This window comes from Erinaceus europaeus, chromosome 16 (genome assembly GCF_950295315.1).
Source record: "Erinaceus europaeus chromosome 16, mEriEur2.1, whole genome shotgun sequence".
Classification (NCBI taxonomy): domain Eukaryota; kingdom Metazoa; phylum Chordata; class Mammalia; order Eulipotyphla; family Erinaceidae; genus Erinaceus; species Erinaceus europaeus.
This window is the reverse complement of record NC_080177.1, coordinates 257,584-271,809: the sequence shown is the minus strand read 5'-3', so window position 1 is coordinate 271,809 and position 14,226 is coordinate 257,584. Positions and strand designations below refer to the sequence as shown.

Genomic DNA, 14,226 nt, shown 5'->3' with positions numbered 1-14,226 from the left:
AACAATGATGACATCAATAACAACAATAAAAAGAGAAAATAAATTAAATAAATAAATAAATTTTAAAAACGGGACTAGGTGGTGGCACAACTGGCTGAGCGCACATCACGCACACAAGGACCTGGTTTGAGCCTCTGCTCCCCACTGCAGGTGGGAAGCTTCACGAGTGGTGAAGCAGGGCTGCAGCTGTCTCTCTGTCTCCCTCTCTCTGTCACCCCACCCCTCTCAATTTCTGGCTGTTTCTATCCAATAAATAAATAAATACAATTTTTTAAAAGTGAAGAAAAATAAATCTTCAAAAAATTGTTTAAAAAATAAAATGAAGGGAGTCGGGCTGTAGCGCAGCGGGCTAAGCGCAGGTGGCGCAAAGCACAAGGACCGGCATAAGGATCCCGGTTCGAACCCCGGCTCCCCACCTGCAGGGGAGTCGCTTCACAGGCGGTGAAGCAGGTCTGCAGGTGTCTGTCTTTCTCTCCTCCCCTCTGTCTTCCCCTCCTCTCTCCATTTCTCTCTGTCCTATCCAACAACGACAACAATAATAACTACAACAATAAAACAACAAGGGCAACAAAAGGGAATAAATAAATACAATAAATATAAAAAAATTTAAAAAATAAGATGAAGGGAGTCGGGCACTGGCACACCTGATTAAGCACACAGAGCACTAAGCTCAAGGACCCATGCAAGGACCTGGGTTCGAGCCCCTGCTCCCCAGCTGCAGGGGGGATGCTTCACTAGCAATGAAGCAAGTCTGCAGGCATCTCGTGGTCTCTCTGTCTCTCCCTCTCTTTTCTCTCAATTTCTCTCTGTATCTAATAAAATGAAAAACATGGCCGTCAGGAGCAGTGGGTTTGTAGTGTGGGCACTGAGCTCCAGCGAGCGATAACCCTGTAGGCAAAAAAAATAATTTTTTTATTGTTGTAGTTATTATTGTTGTTATTGATGTTGTTGTTGGATAGGACAGAGAGAAATGGAGAGAGGAGGGGCAGACAGAGAGGGGGAGAGAAAGACAGACACCTGCAGACCTGCTTCACCGCCTGGGAAGCGACTCCACCGCAGGTGGGGAGCCGGGGGCTCGAACCGGGATCCTTACGTCCGTCCGTCCTTGCGCTTTACAGCAGTGCGCTTAACCCGCTGCGCCGCCGCCCGGCCCCCAGTAAGCGAGTAATTTAATATGTGTATCTGTGAAGGCCTCTAGCCTGGTGGGTCATCCAGAGTGGAGGCTGGCACGCATGAGGCCCGTGAGGGTGGGTTGGTGGGCACCCAGGGGGCACGGCGTCCCTGTGCAGGACCTGCTCTCAGTGCCCCCAGCGTGGACCTGTCCTCTGAGGACTCTGTGACCTTGAGCCGTGTCCCCTGCAGGAGGGCACCAGGCGCTTAAGCCCGGGTCCTTGTGGATTGCGACATGTGCGCTCAGCCGGGTGCGCCACCACCCGCCCATCTTACTTTATTTATTTTGCCTCCAGGGTGATTGCCGGGCTCGGTGGCTTCACTATGAATCTACTGCTCCTGGAGGCCATTTTTTTCCCATTTTTGCTGCCCTTATTGTTGTTGATGTCGTCGTCGTTGGACAGGACAGAGAGAAATGGAGAGAGGAGGGGAAGACAGAGAGGGGGAGAGAAAGACAGACACCTGCAGACCTGCTTCACCGCCTGGGAAGCGACTTGACCCCCCTGCAGGTGGGGAGCCGGGGGCTCGAACCGGGACCCTTACTCCGGTCCCTGCGCTTTGCACCACCTGCGCTTAGCCTGCTGAGCTACCGCCCCGTCCCTCCCCTCTCTACTTTTATGAGTTTTGTAATGGTCACAATAAAACCATTTTTATTATTTCTTTAATTATGTATTCATTTAATTTTATTGCCTTCAGGGTTATTGCTGGGGCTCCGTGCCTGAACGATGAATCCACTGCTCCTGGCAGCCCCATTTATTCATTTATTTATTCATTTATTTATAAATAGAGACAGAAATAAGTTGGGAGGAGAGGGGGAGATAGAAGGGGAGACAGAAAAACCTGCAGCCCTGCTCCCCCACTCATGGCACTTCCTCCCTGCTGGAGGTGGCAATTTCAACACAGGTCCCTGCACATGGTGGAGGTGGAGGCAGGGCTGAGGGGAGGTGGGCACAGGCTGAGGGGAGGTGGGCACAGGGCTGAGGGGAGGTGGGCACAGGGCTGAGGGGAGGTGGGCACAGGGCTGAGGGGAGGTGGGCACAGGGCTGAGGGGAGGTGGGCACAGGGCTGAGGGGAGGTGGGCACAGGGCTGAGGGGAGGTGGGGACAGGGTTGAGGGGAGGTGGGGACAGGGCTGAGGGGAGGTGGACACAGGGCTGAGGGGAGGGGGGACAGGGATGAGGGGAGGTGGACACAGGGCTGAGGGGAGGTGGAGGCAGGGCTGAGGGGAGGTGAACACAGGGCTGAGGGGAGGTGGGCACAGGGCTGAAGGGAGGTGGGCATAGGGCTGAGGGGAGGTGGGGACAGGGTTGAGGGGAGGTGGGGACAGGGCTGAGGGGACGTGGGGACAGGGCTGAGGGGAGGGGGGACAGGGGTGAGGGGAGGTGGGCACAGGGCTGAGGGGAGGTGGAGGCAGGGCTGAGGGGAGGTGGACACAGGGCTGAGGGGAGGTGGGCACAGGGCTGAGGGGAGGTGGGGACAGGGCTGAGGGGACGTGGGGACAGGGCTGAGGGGAGGGGGGACAGGGATGAGGGGAGGTGGACACAGGGCTGAGGGGAGGTGGAGGCAGGGCTGAGGGGAGGTGAACACAGGGCTGAGGGGAGGTGGACACAGGGCTGAGGGGAGGTGGGGACAGGCCTGAGGGGAGGTGGACACAGGGCTGAGGGGAGGTGGGCACAGGGCTGAGTGGAGGTGGACACAGGGCTGAGGGGAGGTGGGCACAGGCTGAGGGGAGGTGGAGGCAGGGCTGAGGGGAGGTGGGGACAGGGCTGACGTGAGTTGGGGACAGGCCTGAGGGCTGGTGGGGACAGGGCTGAGGGGAGGACACATCCGGTTTGCTGGCTGGTGAGGCTGGCAGGTGAGGCTGAGGGGAGGTGGGGACAGGGCTGAGGGGAGGTGGGGACAGGGCTGAGGGGAGGTGGGCACAGGGCTGAGGGGAGGTGGGCACAGGGCTGAGGGGAGGTGGGCACAGGGCTGAGGGGAGGTGGGCACAGGGCTGAGGGGAGGTGGGGACAGGGCTGAGGGGAGGTGGGGACAGGGCTGAGGGGAGGTGGGGACAGGGCTGAGGGGAGGTGGGGACAGGGCTGAGGGGAGGTGGGGACAGGGCTGAGGGCTGGTGGGGACAGGGCTGAGGGGAGGTGGGCACAGGGTTGAGGGGAGGTGGGGACAGGGCTGAGGGGATGTGGGGACAGGGCTGAGGGGAGGGGGGACAGGGCTGAGGGGAGGGGGGACAGGGCTGAGGGGAGGTGGGCACAGGGCTGAGGGGAGGTGGGGACAGGGCTGAGGGGAGGTGGGGACAGGGCTGAGGGGACGTGGGGACAGGGCTGAGGGGAGGGGGAACAGGGCTGAGGGGAGGTGGGCACAGAGCTGAGGGGAGGTGGAGGCAGGGCTGAGGGGAGGTGGACACAGGGCTGAGGGGAGGTGGGCACAGGGCTGAGGGGAGGTGGGGACAGGGCTGAGGGGACGTGGGGACACGGCTGAGGGGAGGGGGGACAGGGATGAGGGGAGGTGGACACAGGGCTGAGGGGAGGTGGAGGCAGGGCTGAGGGGAGGTGAACACAGGGCTGAGGGGAGGTAGACACAGGGCTGAGGGGAGGTGGGGACAGGCCTGAGGGGAGGTGGACACAGGGCTGAGGGGAGGTGGGCACAGGGCTGAGTGGAGGTGGACACAGGGCTGAAGGGAGGTGGGCACAGGCTGAGGGGAGGTGGAGGCAGGGCTGAGGGGAGGTGGGGACAGGGCTGACGTGAGTTGGGGACAGGCCTGAGGGCTGGTGGGGACAGGGCTGAGGGGAGGACACATCCGGTTTGCTGGCTGGTGAGGCTGGCAGGTGAGGCTGAGGGGAGGTGGGGACAGGGCTGAGGGGAGGTGGGCACAGGGCTGAGGGGAGGTGGGCACAGGGCTGAGGGGAGGTGGGCACAGGGCTGAGGGGAGGTAGGGACAGGGCTGAGGGGAGTTGGGGACAGGGCTGAGGGGAGGTGGGGACAGGGCTGAGGGGAGGTGGGGACAGGGCTGAGGGGAGGTGGGGACAGGGCTGAGGGCTGGTGGGGACAGGGCTGAGGGGAGGTGGGGACAGGGTTGAGGGGAGGTGGGGACAGGGCTGAGGGGACGTGGGGACAGGGCTGAGTGGAGGGGGGACAGGGCTGAGGGGAGGTGGGCACAGGGCTGAGGGGAGGTGGGGACAGGGCTGAGGGGAGGGGGGACAGGGCTGAGGGGAGGTGGGGACAGGGCTGAGGGGAGGTGGGCACAGGGCTGAGGGGAGGTGGGGACAGGGCTGAGGGGAGGTGGGGACAGGGCTGAGGGGAGGGGGGACAGGGCTGAGGGGAGGTGGGGACAGGGTTGAGGGGAGGTGGGGACAGGGCTGAGGGGACGTGGGGACAGGGCTGAGGGGAGGGGGGACAGGGCTGAGGGGAGGTGGGCACAGGGCTGAGGGGAGGTGGAGGCAGGGCTGAGTGGAGGTGAACACAGGGCTGAAGGGAGGTGGGCACAGGCTGAGGGGAGGTGGAGGCAGGGCTGAGGGGAGGTGGGGACAGGGCTGACGTGAGTTGGGGACAGGCCTGAGGGCTGGTGGGGACAGGGCTGAGGGGAGGACACATCCGGTTTGCTGGCTGGTGAGGCTGGCAGGTGAGGCTGAGGGGAGGTGGGGACAGGGCTGAGGGGAGGTGGGCACAGGGCTGAGGGGAGGTGGGGACAGGGCTTAGGGGAGGTGGGGACAGGGCTGAGGGGAGGTGGGGACAGGGCTGAGGGGAGGTGGGGACAGGGCTGAGGGCTGGTGGGGACAGGGCTGAGGGGAGGACACATCCTGTTTGCTGGCAGGAGGGCGAGAACAGTGCCAAAAGCCAGCTTGTCACCTGGCCTGTCCCCAGACCCTCCCTGGCCTCCTGGGTTCACACTGAGACGCGGCCATGTGGGGGCTGCTGCAGACACTCTCAACCTGCCTTCTCCTGCTGCTCCCCTGCTGCCCCGAGGGGACCCGGGTCCCTCACCGGAGGTTTGAGTACAAGTTCAGCTTCAAGGGGCCGAGGCTGGCAGTGCCAGGGGCCGGGATCCCCTTCTGGAGCCACCACGGAGGTAGGGTGGGGGGCATGGGTGCAGGGTCGTGTGTGTGGGGTGGGGGGCATGGGTGCAGGGTCGTGTGTGGGGGGTGGGGGGCCATGTGTGCATGGTCGTGTGTGGGGGGTGGGGTGTCATGGTTGCAGGGTCGTGTGTGGGGGGTGGGGCGTCATGGGTGCAGGGTCGTGTGTGGGGGGTGGGGCGTCATGGGTGCAGGGTCTTGTGTGGGTGGTGGGGGCATCATGGGGTCAGGGTCGTGTGTCGGGGGTGGGCGGCCATGGGTGCAGGGTCGTGTGTGGGGTGGTGGGTCATGGGTGCAGGGTCGTGTGTGGTAGGTGGGCGTCATGCTTGCAGGGTCGTGTGTGGTGGGTGGGGGGTCCATGGGTGCAGGGTCGTGTGTGGGGGGTGGGGGTGTCATGGTTGCAGGGTCGTGTGGGGGGGGGTGGGGGTGTCATGGGTGCAGGGTCGTGTGGGGGGGGGTGGGGGGTCATGGGTGCAGGGTCGTGTGTGGGGGGGTGGGGGTGTCATGGTTGCAGGGTCGTGTGGGGGGGTGGGGGTGTCATGGGTGCAGGGTCGTGTGTGGGGGGTGGGGGTGTCATGGGTGCAGGGTCGTGTGTGGGGGTGGGGGTGTCATGGTTGCAGGGTCGTGTGTGGGGGGTGGGGGTGTCATGGGTGCAGGGTCGTGTGTGTGGGGTGAGGGGTCATGGGTGTAGGGTCGTGTGTGGTAGGTGGGTGTCATGCTTGCAGGGTCGTGTGTGGGGGGTGGGGGGGTATGGGTGCAGGGTCGTGTGTGGGGGGTGGGGGCGTCATGGGTGCAGGGTCGTGTGTGGGGGGTGGGGGGGGTATGGGTGCAGGGTCGTGTGTGGGGGGTGGGGGGGTATGGGTGCAGGGTCGTGTGTGGGGGGTGGGGGCGTCATGGGTGCAGGGTCTTGTGGTGGGGGTGGGTCATCACAGCTGGGCCTGCAGGTGTGGGTCCTGACACCCTGAGGGGACACAGCATCTTCTCCAGCAGCCTAGGACCCTGGTCAGGGTGAGTCAGGCCCCAGCCCCCTCAGCCCCCAGCCCTCCGCAGACACAGACCCTCGGCAGGCAGGGCATTAGGCCGAGGCCCCAGTGGGGCAGGGCCTGGGGTCTGTACTCACCTCCCTGCCAGGCAGCCTCCGTCTCGCTTCTGCTCACGCACCCGCGTCCTGTTTGTTGATTTATTACTGATACAGACAGAGAGGAATTGCGAGAAGAGGGGGAGACAGAGAGGGAGACAGACAGAGAGACGCCCGCAGCCCTGCTTCACCACTCGTGAAGCTTTCCCCCTGCAGGTGGGGAGCAGGGGTTCGAACCCAGGTCCATAAGCATGGTGACGTGTGTGTGTTTAGCCGGGTGTGCCCCTGCCTGGACCCCGAGCAATTAGCTTCTCGGATCCTCAGTTTCTCCACCTGCAAACTGGAGCTTTACCGAGCTTTACCCTAAGCTGGGAGACGTCCACCTGGTAGGGCACACACCATTGGTGCCCAAGGTCCTGGGTTCGAGTGCAGCACTGGGCTTCCATGGAGAGCGAGTGGTGCTGTGGTGTCTCCCTGTCTGTCTCTCTCTTCTCAGAATGGAGTGCAGGGCCCTGCGCTCACCCCCACACACCCCACGGAAGCAGAAACCTGAGGGGCCAGGTGGTGGCGCACCTGGCTGAGCACGGCTCCATGCACAGGGACCCGGGTTCGAGCCCAGCCCCCCCCCCCCTGCAGGGGGAAGCTTCACAAATGGTGAAGCAGGGCTGCGGGTCCCTCTCCCCCCTCCCTCCCCCACCCTCGTCTCCAGGGTTATCTCTGGGGCTCACTGCTCCTGTCCACTTTATTGGACAGGACAGAGAGAAATTGAGAGAGGAGGGGAGGGAGAGAGGCAGAGAGGCAGAGACGCCTGCAGCCCTGCTCCGCTGCTGTGCGAGAAGCTCTCGTACCTGGATCCTTGTGCTGTATGAGCTTAAAGGGGGGTGCCACCACCCAGCCCCCTTTTTCCCCTCTGCCTCCCCCCAATTTCTGTCTTATAAAATAAAATGAAGTTTCAGGCGGAGGGTAGATAGCATAATGGTTATGCAAACAGACTCTCACGCCTGAGGCTCCAAAGTCCCAGGTTCAGTCCCCCACACCACCATAAGCCAGAGCTGAACAGTGCTCTGGTGAAAAAATAAAATAGTGTGGTCCGGGAGCTGGCGCAGTGGTAAAGCTTTGGACTCTCAAGCATGAGGTCCTGAGTTTGATCCCCGGCAGCACATGTGCCAGAGTGATGTCTGGTTCTTTCTCTCTCCTCCTATCTTTCTCATAAATAAATTAAAATCTTTAAAAAATAAAATAAAATAAAACGAAATTTCAAAAAAATATTTAAAAAGAAAGAAGTGACAGACTGAGGAGACAGCATCACAAGTCTGTAAAAAGACTCTCTTGTGTGGTCCAGGAGGTGGTGCAGTGATAAGGCTTTGGACTCTCAAGCATGAGGTCCTGTGTTCGACTCCCGGCAGCACATGTGCCAGAGTGGTATCTGGTTCTTTCTCTCTCCTCCTGTCTTTCTCATAAATAAAATCTTAAAAAAGAAAAAGAAAAGAAAAGAAAACTGAGAAATGTTAACAAAAAATAAACAAATAAAAAAGACTCTCCTACCTGGGCTCCTAGGTCCCAGGTTCAGTCCCCAGCACCACCATCAGCCAGAGCTGAGCAGAGCTCCGGCCTGTCCCTCTCTTTCTGTGTACCCCTTTCATTGAAAGAAATAAATATTAGAAAGAAAGAAATGGCCCCAGGTAGCAGTGGAGTGGTGCAGGCAGGGGGCCGGGGACACCCTTGGCTGAGTCCAGGGGAGTGAGTGGGGGTGGAGATGCCCACTCTACCTCCTGAGAGCCTGCCAGTGACCTCTGACTCCCAGATGCCATCCTGGGCCCTGAGGAGCTGCGCCTGGCCCCATCGCTGCCCGGCCGCAGGGGAGCCGTGTGGACCAGGGCCCCAGCCCCCTTCCTCGCCTGGCAGGTGGATGTGCAGCTGCGGGTGACGGGGCGCGGCCGCTGGGGAGCCCAGGGCATGGTGAGTGGCCAGCGGTCAGTGGCGGGGTGCCCGTGAGAGGGACATGTCCCCATTGAACCCTTGCCTGCAGGCCGTGTGGTACAGCCGGGAAGGGGGCCACGGGGACTCCGTCCTGGGGGGGCCTGCCACCAGGGACAGCATCGCCGTGGTCCTGGACTCTGGGAGCAGCCAGGTGGGTGACAGCCAGGTGGGTGACCTGCCCCCCAACCCACCCCCATGGGCAGTCTGGCACAGGCTCACACGGCCCCTCCCACAGGGCAGCCCTGCCATCCGCCTGCTGGCCTGGGATGGGCACACAGCCTCCACCACCTCACCATCACTCGGGTAAAGGTCTCCCCTGCCCACGGGGCCTGCTCTGCCCACGGAGCCTCCCCTGCCCATGGGGCCTGCTCTGCCCCCTGGGGCTCCCCTGCCCCCTGTGTCCATCCTGGCCTCTGCCCGCCTGGTGGGGGCCACTGAGCTGGCTGTGGGGCTGGCCCTCCAGGTCCCCCCCATGTCACAGGAAGTATCCCCACAGCCTCCTCTGTACTGCCCTCCCCTGGCCACTGAGTGACCTGTGTCCACAGGGGCGGGCGTGAGCTGGGCTCCTGCCACCGAGACTTCCGGAACCGGCCGTACCCCTTCCGAGTGCGGGTCACCTACTGGGGGCAGAGGCTGCGGGTGAGGCCCACCCTGCAGGGTCCTGGGGAGGAGGGTGGGGGACCCAGGGCAGGTGGGGGGTGGTCCTGCAGAGGATGGGGTGGGGGAGGCTAGAAAATTGGGGAGGGGGCCCCTGCAGCCTGCTGAGAGCCCTGGCTCCCCCCGGGGTGACCCAGGGAGGTCCAACCACTAGGCCCGTCCACTGGGCCTGGCCCAGGAGTGGGATGGCACTCCCAGCACCTCCTCTCCCCACAGGTGACCCTGTCCAGCGGCCTCACTGCCCAGGACCCTGAGGAGGATTGCTTCAGTGTGGGGCCCCTGGCTTTGGCCCCCGGGGGGCTCTTTGGGGTCTCTGCTGCCACAGGCAACCTGGCAGGTGGGATGAGGGATCCCTGTCTCGAGAAGGGAGAGCAGCCCTCCATGGCCCTACCTGGGGGGGCAGCGATGGAGACCCCAGGGCATGGAGAAAGCGGGTTGCCCCAAGGAGCCTTAGAGGCAGGGACGATCGAGGCTTTCGGGGGAGGGTTCCTAGGAGCCAGGACCCTGCTCCCCAGACCAGGGGTCGCCACAGCCTGGTCCCCGCTCCCACCACGGGGCCCCTCTGGCTGGCCAGGGACCCCTCAGCCTCCCTGGAGCCTCCGCTGAGCAGCGTCAGAATGGGCCCCAGGCCATGTGGGGTGGGGGCAGGGAGGATCCCGGGGTGGGGTGGCGGGCCAGGCATCTGACCTCTCTGCTCTGGCCCCCCCCAGATGACCATGATGTCCTGTCCTTCCTGGCCTTTAGTCTGAGGGATCCGGACCCAGAGGTGACAGGGGCCTGGGTGCCTGGGGTGGCTGGTCTGAGGCTGTCCCATCCCTACCTGCCCGCAGAGCTCTGCACCCAGGGGGACAAGGAGACGGTGGTGAGGCTAGGCCCAGCCTCAAGCTCCTCCAGTTGGGGCTGGCTGGGCAGGGGTGCTGAGCTGGGGAGACAGGTCGGGGCCAAGAGTCAGGGCAAGGCTGAGGTTTAAGGCTGCGGTCAGGGCCAGGGTCAGGGGGTCTCGCGGGAGTTAGGGCCACGGTCCCTGCTGGAGTCAGGGCTGGGGTTAAGGCTGTAGTCAAGGTCAGGGTCAGGGGGTCCTCGCTGGGGTCAGGGCCGGGGTCCTCACTGGAGTTAGGGCCAGGGTCAGGGGTCTTGCTGGAGTCAGGGCCAGGGCCAGGGTCAGGGGGTCTTGCTGAAGTGAGGGCTGGGGTCCTGACTGATGTCAAGGCTGGGGTTAAGGCCGCAGTCAGGGCCAGGGTCAGTGGTCTTGCTGGAGTCAGGGCTGGAGTTAAGGCTGCAGTCAGGGCCGGGGTCAGGGATGAGGGTCTTGTTGGAGTCAGGGCCAGTGGGGAGGGTCAGTGGTGAGGAGGACAGGTGGGTGGCACTGAGGGCCAGTGGCTGAGAGGTGCCCTGGAGGCTGCTGAGGCCCCTTCCCCCGTCTCCCTCAGGTGCCCCCCCTGCCCGCCCTGCAGAGAGAGCAGCTCCGTCTGGAGGCCCAGCTGGAGGGGCTGCGGCTGGCGCTGGGCTCCAGGGAGGACGGAGACCCTGGTGCCCAGGAGGAGAGTGTGGCCCCGGGGCTGGCAGGTGAGGCCTCAGGGGCAGGTGGCCTGGGCTCCAGCTGGGCAGTGCTGCCCCCATCTTCCATCTCCAGGGCGCCCTCACCGGTGGCCTGTCCAGCCCAGCGTCTCTCCGCAGGGGACCTGGCCCTGGCCCTGGGGGACACTCTGCACAGACACCGCCAGGTCCTGCAGGAGCTCCAGGGCCTCTCCCAGCAGCTGAGCCAGGCCGGCAGAGGGTGGACGTGGGAGCTGGAGGCCGTGGGCCAGGCTGGGCCCAAGGGTGCCTGGGTAAGCGGGCTCGGCAGGGGCCCAGGCCAGAGGGTCCCACTCTTCTAGGCTCCGCAGGTGCCAACTCAGGTGGGAGGAAGGCCAGGTGTTGGGTGCAGGTCGGCAGGTAACCAGGCTGACCAGGCCCTGGTTGGCTGGACCCACAGGTCGGCTGTGCTGGCTGCTCTGAGGCCTGGGCTACGTGCAGGATACCGCGGCCCCCAGAGGCAGCCCCCCACCCTGAAGTCCAGTGTCCTGGGGCCACCCAGTGAGGCAGGGTGGGAAGGGGGCTACCCTGGACTGTCCCCAGGCAGTGGGTGCTGGTGGCCGCCCCTCAAGGCTTCCCGAGCAGCCATGGGAGTGACTCCTAGTGGTGGGGGTGGGGTTTGGGGAGGGGAGGTCTCCCTGCAGACCCAGCAGGGCACTCAGGCTGCCCCAGCACCCACAGAGGGAAGACGGCCTGGGCGCTGGAGCTGGCAACTTCCTACAGGACTCTACCCAGGCCGGCGCCCTGCTCCGTGGACAGCTTAGCCTGCTTCAGCACCTTCGGCCACTGAGGTAAGACCCCCCCCCCCGGCTCCTGCGGTAAGATCCCCCAGGCTCCTGAGGTAAGACCCCCCCCAGGCTCCCGATGTAAGACCCCCAGGCTCCTGAGGTAAGACCCCCCAGGCTCCTGAGGTGAGAACCCCCAGACTCCTGAGGTGAGACCCCCCAGGCTCCTGAGGTAAGACCCCCCAGGCTCCTGAGGTAAGAACCCCCAGGCTCCTGAGGTAAGACCCCCCAGGCTCCTGAGGTAAGACCCCCAGGCTCCCGATGTAAGACCCCCCAGGCTCCTGAGGTAAGACCCCCAGGCTCCCGATGTAAGACCCCCCAGGCTCCTGAGGTAAGACCCCCCAGGCTCCTGAGGTAAGAACCCCCGGGCTCCTGAGGTAAGACCCCCCCCAGACTCCTGAGGTAAGAACTCCCAGGCTCCTGAGGTAAGAACCCCCAGGCTCCTGAGGTAAGACCCCCCCCAGACTCCTGAGGTGAGAACCCCCAATGCTCCTGAGGTAAGACCCCCCAGGCTCCTGAGGTAAGACCCCCCAGGCTCCTGAGGTAAGACCCCCAGGCTCCTGAGGTAAGACCCCCCAGGCTCCTGAGGTAAGACCCCCAGGCTCCTGAGGTAAGAACCTCCAGGCTCCTGAGGTAAGACCCCCAGGCTCCTGAGGTAAGACCCCCATGCTCCTGAGGTAAGAACCTCCAGGCTCCTGAGGTAAGACCCCCAGGCTCCTGAGGTAAGACCCCCATGCTCCTGAGGTAAGACTCCCATGCTCCTGAGGTAAGAACCCCCAGGCTCCTGAGGCAAAACCCTCCTCCAGGGCCCTGAATTAAGACCCCGCCCAAGGCTGCTGAGGTGAGCCCCCCACACCCCATCAGGGCCAAGCCTTAAAGGCGCCCTGGCTTCCTGGCCATGTAGAAGCCCTGCTCAGCTTGGTTCTTCCCTTTAAGAATCCACTTTATGAATTTCCCAGGGGAGCATCTCTCACAGGGGGAGGCCCAGGGGAGCATCTCTCACAGGGGGAGGCCCAGGGGAGCATCTCTCACAGGGGGAGGCCCAGGGGAGCATCTCTCACAGGGGGAGGCCCAGGGGAGCATCTCTCACAGGGGGAGGCCCAGGGGAGCATCTCTCACAGGGGGAGGCCCAGGGGAGCATCTCTCACAGGGGGAGGCCCAGGGGAGCATCTCTCACAGGGGGAGGCCCAGGGGAGCATCTCTCACAGGGGGAGGCCCAGGGGAGCATCTCTCACAGGGGGAGGCCCAGGGGAGCATCTCTCACAGGGGGAGGCCCAGGGGAGCATCTCTCACAGAGGGAGGCCCAGGGGAGCATCTCTCACAGGGGGAGGCCCAGGGGAGCATCTCTCACAGGGGGAGGCCCAGGGGAGCATCATTCACAGGAGGGAGGCCCAGGGGAGCATCTCTCACAGGGGGAGGCCCAGGGGAGCGCTGTTCACAGCAGATATCTGGGCCTCCCCAGGTCACCGAGTGAGAGAATGACCTGAGGGCCCACTCAGTGTCAGTGCTCAGAAAGGGGTGCTCCATGGGTCTTTGCTGGTTGGGAGCAAGCACCCCCTACTCAGGCGGGAGGGGCCCTGGCTTCCTTTGCCCCCTACCTGCCCCCAGGCTAGGAGAGGCACTGCCTGAACTCAGCTGTCCCCAGCAGGGAGGCTGGGGTGAGACCCTGGGTGAGACCCTGGGTGCAGAAACCCTGCCTCTGGGGTCTGAGTGCTGGGGTGTTCTGACCCCCAGGGATGCCGCTGCCCACATGGCCTCTGCAGCCCGGCCCCTCTACCTGCCCGCCGGCACCCAGCACCACTTCTCTGAGCTGGAGCAACTCCTGGAGCTTCTGCAGAGAGACCTGCGGGGCCTGGTGGTGAGGGGTCCAGGAGGGCAGGGGTGAGGGAGGGCTGGAGCGAGGACGGAGACACTGCTGGGCTCAGCCCTTGCGTCCAGAGGGATGTGGGGCGGGGGGAGGGGGTGAGGCCCAAGGCCACTCAGGAGCAGCCACCTGGACACTCCTGTCCCTGTCCCCACCCACACCCTCCATTCTCCCTCTCCTCTCCCATCTGTGTCTCCCCTCCATCTCCCTCCCCGCCAGACTCCTGGCCCTGGGCATCCCCAGCTGTCCCCACAGATGGTGTTCAGGGAACACCCCTGCCCACCCCGGGAAGAGTGCCCCTTTCTGAAGGCCACAGAGCCCACAGGCCCCTTGCCTGACCCAAACTCCCTCAGAGAGCAGCCAAGGCCCCACACACCTCAGGCCAGCACCCAAAGGCCCTGGGGTGCCTGCAGCCAGGCCTCTTCCTGCTCTTCCTCCTGGCCCAGGCCGCTGCCCTCTGCTGCCTCCTGCACTTCAGGTAGGTGCTGGGCCACTGCACAGGGGGTGCTGACCAGGGGACCCAGGGGACGGAGCTGAGCGCTGGCCTGGGGACGACAGTGCTTCTGAGGGGCTGCAGTGCTGGGCGTTGTCCTTCCCTCCCTCCTCCACCCCTCCTCCCATCACGCTGACTGGAGGCTGCTGTTTGGAGCTGAGAGGGAGAGGCCAGGGTTCAGCAGGTGGATGGGGCAGTTCAGGATGTGCCCAGCAGGACAGAAGCGGGGGGGGGGGGGAGTGTGGCTCGGAGGGCTGAGTTGGCTGGGGGCTCGGGGAGAGCGAGGGCCGAGGGAGCCACGGAAGCTGTGACGCCTGCTCCTCTCCGGGCATCAGGCAGCAGCTGGACCAGCACCTCCAGGAACTCCTCTCCACGCACAGCCCCGCCCGGAGCCCAGCTCCCCACTTCCCGAGGGTCCTGGGAGCCATGAGGAGACAGCCCCCCACACCCAGCGCCCAGGCCTGAGCCCCAGCCTTGGCCCCATTAAAGCACACCCCCAGCCTGTGTGTGAGTGTGCGTGTTTATGTCTGGGGGGTGCACGCCCAGTGGGAGCCC

At 64.0% G+C, this 14,226-nt stretch overlaps 1 protein-coding gene across 1 annotated transcript; it reads left to right on the top strand.

Annotated features, from left to right (window-relative positions):
* Positions 1-4,994: 4,994 nt before the first annotated feature.
* On the top strand, positions 4,995-14,170 carry LMAN1L (lectin, mannose binding 1 like). Its single transcript, XM_060174246.1, has 13 exons — positions 4,995-5,235; positions 8,122-8,276; positions 8,347-8,448; positions 8,533-8,600; positions 8,843-8,936; positions 9,171-9,291; positions 9,665-9,720; positions 10,385-10,520; positions 10,632-10,783; positions 11,253-11,320; positions 13,049-13,172; positions 13,532-13,656; positions 14,007-14,170. Exons 1-13 carry the CDS (start codon positions 5,070-5,072, stop codon positions 14,134-14,136), a joined length of 1,497 nt encoding a protein of 498 aa, XP_060030229.1. The 5' UTR covers positions 4,995-5,069; the 3' UTR covers positions 14,137-14,170.
* The last annotated feature ends 56 nt before the right edge of the window (positions 14,171-14,226 follow it).